Source organism: Chelonoidis abingdonii, chromosome 8 (genome assembly GCF_003597395.2).
Source record: "Chelonoidis abingdonii isolate Lonesome George chromosome 8, CheloAbing_2.0, whole genome shotgun sequence".
In the NCBI taxonomy this organism is placed as follows: Eukaryota; Metazoa; Chordata; order Testudines; family Testudinidae; genus Chelonoidis; species Chelonoidis abingdonii.
In genome coordinates this window covers 58,007,103-58,013,318 of record NC_133776.1, presented here as the reverse complement: position 1 = coordinate 58,013,318, position 6,216 = coordinate 58,007,103, and the positions used below count along the sequence as shown (strand labels likewise).

The window sequence follows — 6,216 nt, the reverse complement described above, 5'->3', positions numbered from 1 at the left end:
TCTGCAGCATGGGGCACGGATCACTTGCTGGAGGATTCTCTGCAGCTTGAGGTCTTCAAACCATAATTTGAGGACTTCAATAACTCAGACATAGGTTAGGGATTTGTTACAGGAGTGGGTGGGTGAGATTCTGTGGCCTGCATTGTGCAGGAGGTCAGACTAGATGATCCTAATGATTCCTTCTGACCTTAAAGTCTATGAGTCACACCCTCTCTCCACCAGCCAGAGCACAGGAACTGGGAAAGTGCTGCCCAGCCCTACTAAAGAAACACCCCCTTTGTGCTCACCTTCTCGGTGGTGATGTCGGTTTCTGCATCATGCCGTTTCTGGGTGAAGATGATGTTGAAGACAGCGTGCGATCGGCTGCTGGTTTCATTCATGTTTGTGGCAGCGACCGTCCTGTGGAGGGAAGAGGGCAGGGAGGCATGGAATCCTGCAGCTTGGCAGCCACTAGCAGCACTTGCTCAGAGTGCAGAGCTGGTGACGTCAGGCAGAGCTCAGTGACTCTGCAAGGCAGGACTGAGAAGAGCTAAGCCAGTGGAGCTCACGCTGGACCACTTCTTAATGCCCAGCTCTGGTTTGAACACTTCCGCCTCTAAGGAGCTCATACAAAACCCACTGCAGTCAATGAGGGTCTCCCCATTGAATTCAGTGGGCTCTGCGCCAGGTCCCACACACCCTGTCCCACCTCCACAGCTCCCTGGGGACAAGACTCAGGATTGGCTCCATCACAGGGCAATATGAGGCTAGTGGACATCACTCAGGAGACAAGAGGAAAACACACCTGGGTTGGTGAGTGGGTGCTGCAGTGTGGCTGCTCTCTCTGATCCTGTCTGCTTTGTGCTCATTGAGCACAACAGGGCTGTCACCAGCAGCCCACCGAGCCATCTCAGGAAAGAAGCCGAGTGATTTCTGAGGCCCTCCCAGCCAGAAGACAGGGGCCTAAGATGTGGGGCACGCGCTGAGTGATGTAAAGCAGGGGATTCTCCTGACAGCACTAGGATGGGAAGGGAAGAAAAGGCAACCAAGACTGTGCCCCCCTCTCACCTGGCTTTATTCCCAGAGTCCATCAGGTCCTGGATGTCATTGTAGGAAGTGACGGCCAGCTTGGAGAGGTCCTCTACATAGGGACCCAGGAGGGGGTGCTCCCTCACCCTCAGGTTCCCCTTATTCTTGGGATTCAGCAGGTCCCGCACACGCTCACAATATATCTCCATGTAGCTCACCTAGGGGACAGAGTGCACAAGGTCCTTGTTTGACAATGGGGGGAGGGACTCCCACATCACACAGGACACATATCCAGTTGTCACCCATCCTGACACACCCAGTGGCTTGCTCTAGGAGCTGCCCCCTCCCAGGCAGTGATCCATTGATTTCAATGGCTGTGTTAGCGCGAATGAGGGCAGAGTCTGGCATAAGGGCCATTGGCAAACCCTGCCCAGCATGCAGCCAGCTTTCCACTGGCCCTGCTGAGGCCCTGCACACCTCATCTGCCAGTCTGGACAAGGGGCTATGGAAGAGCGAGTGACTTTGTCTACATACCAGAGTTGCTTAGTTAGCTAAACTGGATTCTAAATAGGTTTGTTACTGAATTAAGCTGAACTGATATAAGGCACTTTTAAATCAGTCAAAGTGTCACCAAGCTAATGTTGACTTCAACCCCATGTAGTTAAAGGGATGCGAGGGAAGGCAAGCCAGGCCTGGGTGAGGGTATGTATCTCGACAGCGATGTCAGATCCAGGCATGGGCCTGGAACCAGATCACAGCAGAACTCTCCCACTGTCCCATCCTGATGGCAGGTGCTGGAACCCGAGGGCAGCAGGCCAATGACTGCTGACCCATGAGAACAGCTGTAGCTCATTACACCCCTCCCTGAACCCAGATGGGAGCAGGTCTCTGTGCAAGGGTACTAGGGCGTGGGAGGGACAGAGCAAGGAAGGCAGGCTTCCTCAAGGGCCTGAGCCTGGAGCTGCAGGTAGTATTCCATGGGAGCTACTCTTTGGTTGATACGCAAGGTAACTGACTCAGGGAAGGAGCAGGACAGGCCCATGCAGTGGTGCTAGCAACGGCCCACCTTAACATATCGTCCCTGTCTCCTCAATAGATGCTCTCCCCAGCACAACAGCCCCGCTGTCAGCGGGAAGGGCCCCGTACCTCTACAGAATAGGACATGTTGTCATTCGTGGCGTCGTTGATTCGGGAGAAGAGGTCCTCGCACAGCTGCAGCAGACAAGAAGAGAAGGAGACATGGCTGCTCACATCTCCCATAATGCAGCCAAAGTCACTGGGGGGATGGCGCCAGGGAAACAAGGATTCTTCCTTGTACCCCAGAAATGGGAGCCGCAGAAAGGCAGGCAGGTAGAAGGGGAGCCTGTTCTCTGTGCTCACGCACACCCTGTTCTGAGTGACTTTGAGCGACAGGTAGAGTAAGTGGCACAGTCAAAGGCACTGCCAGGACTGTGGATTTCAACTGCTTCAGCTCAGGGATGAATCAGACCTTTGTGGCCAGGTTAATGCCTGGTAGATCTCCCACCTTGCGTGGAGTCAGAGCAGGGATTAGCCCGGCCAAAGCCTGCACTCGCTAACAGTCACTGGCTCTTGCAGGACTGGAGAGATGTATATGAGGACACAGTATGACTTAGTCATTCAGCCCAAAGGTTTCCCAGCCACTCAGGCATCTCTGCTTAGAGCCTCCTCCTACCTCACCTCTAGGTTCTGTGGATAATGCCAGGGCTGGCTTTAGGAACTGCAAGGCCCGATTCGAATACCTGGTGGTGGCACGGGTGTTCAGCAGCACTTCGGCGGTGAGGGGTCCTTCACTCGCTCTGGACCCCCTGCTGCCGAAATGCCCCCGAAGACCCAGAGCGAGTGAAGGACCCCCCGCCGCCGAAGTGCCACCGAAGACCCAGACCACCGCCAGGTATGTACAAAAAATTAAAAAGGCGCCTAAGGGGCGGGGCCTTCTTAGGTGTGGGGCCTGATTCCGGGGAATCGGTAGGATTGGCCTAAAGCCGGCCCTGACTGATGCTTTTACTGCCCCCTTTCTGTTCATGGCAGGTCTGGGATCTCCCTTGCTCTGCCCTGACCCTTTTCAGGCGACTCCTCAGATGCTTTGTGGCCTCCAAGCAGCTCGTACCCTCTGCATTGCTTCCCATCCTGGGCTCCTCGCTTCACATCCCCTCCCAACTGTAACTTTCCAGCAGCCCTGATTGAGAGAGAATCCAGGAGACCAGTAGCCATTCTTCCTCCCAGCCCTGCCCTTTGTCAAGTTAAGGCAGCCAGTTCTGTGTCAATTTCCCATTTGGTTGGTAGCTCCTGTGCTCGCTGGTGCCACAGCCCTGTTGACTACTTAGTCCTTGCTGCCATCACCCTGATCTCCCCCAGCAGATAACTGCTCCCTGTCTCCTCACTGGCACGCAGCAACTATCAATGCCCCACATGCAGGGGGTGACAGCCTTTCACCCACATGGGAACTATTCATCTGCCCTACCCTCCAGTCCCCAGCAGCCTCCTTCTCCTTCACGCGCTTCTCCCCCCCGCCCCCCCCCACAACCCGGCTATGAGTATTCTTTGTTCACACCAGCAGCGTGCTCTCCCCCAGGTGGTGATAGTCTCTGTTACCTGTGGGATGATGCCTTGCTGATCCTTCTCCTGTCTCCCCATCATGGTGTAGGATTTGCCAGCCCCTGTCTGCCCATAGGCAAAGATACAGACGTTATAGCCCTCGAAGGCATGCTGCAACATTTCCTCTCCGATGTCCTGGTACACCTGCTTCTGAGATGCATAATTTATGTCTTCAGGCTGCAGGGAGGAGAAACCAGAGACTGAGGTCAGAAAGGAGGGAAGGTGTGAAAGAGAAAGTGGAAGGAGAGAAAACAAGAAAAATGGGAAACATCTGGCCCTCATTCTTCTCTCATTTGCACTGGTTTATCTGGGTGCAATTCCATTCATCTCAATGGAGCAAAGTTACTCCTATTCCACCCTAGTTCAACTCAGAGGAGTATCAGAGCCTGCATTATTTTCTCACACTACTGTTGCTGAGTCACTCGTGTATCAAGACCAGACGCACACTGGGGCATCCCTGGCAATGGTTCACCAACTGGGGAGGAGATCCTTTACTTCCATGGTGTAGGGCCACCAAGGAAAACCTCTCAGCACCAGTCCCTTGTGGCACTCCAATGCTGACACTGAGAGCTCTTGGCTTCCTGATCAAGGTACAGATAATGTGAATGGGGACGAGGGCTGCTCTGATGCACTTGGGGAATTGTTGGACAAGACTCCGCCTCACTATAATTGTGACACACCTGTCTGAGGATCTAAAAAGCTGCCCAGCTCTGGGCTACATCAGAGAGAGAGCTGCCAGCAGGGCATTCTCCACAAGAATCCCTGGACTTTGCCATTCAGACCTCTCTGGCTCTCAGAGCCTAGGCACAGTGCAAAGCCCCATCCTTTTGGGCAGTGTGAGGGGGCATCCACCCCACACTGGCCAGTAAGAGGTTAATAGACCCCTAGGGAGGCTGTGTGAAAAGCAGCCAACGGGAAAGGGGCTGTGAGGAACAGCCAATCAGGTCCCAGCAAAGAGCCTCAGGGCGGAGCAGGGCTCAGTAGCTGCCTGGAACTTGAGGAGGGAGGACTGTATCTGGAGTAGGCTGCAACCAGACAGCATCATGGACAGAGCAGTGCAGGTAGGAACCCAGGGAGAAGAGAAGGAACTCTGGACAGGCTGCTGAGGCTAGGAAGGTCCATGGCCATGGAGAAGTGGCCCAAGGAAATGCAGTGATAGCAGAGGAAAAGGAGTTGCAGGTGGACTGTGGAGAAGGAGTGACAGGGTGCAGAAGGCAGACAAGAGTGTTGGCCTTCAGCTAATCCCTAGAGTGACCAGGGGGAGGCGCCAGTCTGGCGGTGAGTGATGCGCTCTGTGACAGGCAGGCATTTAGGAAGGGGTAAGATTTGTATTTGGGGGTTTAGGGCTGGAGGGAGAGATGGAAATTGCACTGCTGAGGGAAGCTGTTGGCTTGCTGCAGCCTAGCTGTGTTGGGTTGGATTGCACTGGTACCTATGCCTTTTCTGAGTTAGATGACTGAAACTGAAATAGATTGTTAAATAAGGAACTTGGCTCCTGCTGATGTGTCCTGGTAAAATGCTTTCTCAGAAATGCTATGTGGTTTCTACCTCCAGTACAACCCAAGACCACTCCTTCCAGCCTTGTAGCTAACACATTTGAGGCTCTTTAGTGCCCACTGAGCACAGGGGACCAAGTAAGGAGCCAGGAACACAGCTGGGCAAAGAATTCACAACAGCTAGTCAGATTTCATGGCTAGTTGTGTGTGAATGGTCTGGGAGCAGACTGTTACTGTGTCTCAGGCTGGTCTGTAATGTGAAATTACTGAAACACTTCACATGAATTACTTTCAACCTGTAGCTTGTTTGGGAGCATTTTGTAGCAAGTAATGAAAATTCAAGCTGTGATTGGTCACCTATATTCCTACTTCATGCTGTGATTGGTCCCCGTGTTTCTGCTTTCTGAGTGGAGGAATAGAATGAATAGATGCCAGTTTCCTGGAAGCAATGCTCATAGACAGCCAGTAAAAAATGAGCTTCCAGCCACTATTCATGTTTCACTGAATACCCCAGCCAGTGAACTCTTTGGCTAAAATGACTGTGGAAAGCAAGTGCACAAAGGGCACAAACACAGCCGAAGAACAATTATTTAGTGAATGCATTCATGGCACAGGACTTTTCCCTGCATTCCCTTGGCCCCAGCTGTGCGGCTGGGCTACACTGTCATGGGATTACCACAGATTGTTTTTTAGCTTCGATCAGCAGTTCTTGACCTTTTCTACCCTGTGACCTGAGTCACAACAGAAAACAATATCAGGATGCTGCTGCTACCTATAGTTCTGGGAACCTGCTCCCATCTAGCCATAATGAAAGGGCTTGTGTCGCCGCTCTCGGACCTGTTTGCAAACCCACGACTTGGGTTCTTTCACAGTGGCTGGAAGTGGGAAGGGTGACCAGCTCTGGTGCACCACTCAGTGGTTGATTTGGGACCAGATCAGCTAAGTCATCTCTAAGGAGGTGAATCCTAAAGTACAATGGTCAAGAAGACTGCCCCCTCTTTCACAGCTGGCAACCTGTCTAGTCCTTATATCAAAACCTTTGGATCACTCCATCCCATCTAACCCCAGCTTCTTAACAAACTTCCCATTGCAAAAG

The 6,216-nt window shown here is 52.8% G+C and overlaps 1 protein-coding gene across 12 annotated transcripts in view; it reads right to left on the bottom strand.

Annotated features, from left to right (window-relative positions):
- Positions 1–6,216, bottom strand: part of KIF1A (kinesin family member 1A) — a 522,969-nt gene that overhangs the window by 449,367 nt on the left and 67,386 nt on the right. For all 12 annotated transcript variants that reach the window (XM_075068655.1, XM_075068656.1, XM_075068664.1 and 9 more), the window contains exons 4-7: positions 3,622–3,801; positions 2,155–2,220; positions 1,048–1,226; positions 288–399 (exon numbers count right to left, since the gene is read on the bottom strand). In XM_075068655.1, the coding sequence (XP_074924756.1) occupies positions 288–399; positions 1,048–1,226; positions 2,155–2,220; positions 3,622–3,801 (537 nt within the window). The remainder of the gene's footprint in view (positions 1–287; positions 400–1,047; positions 1,227–2,154; positions 2,221–3,621; positions 3,802–6,216) is intronic.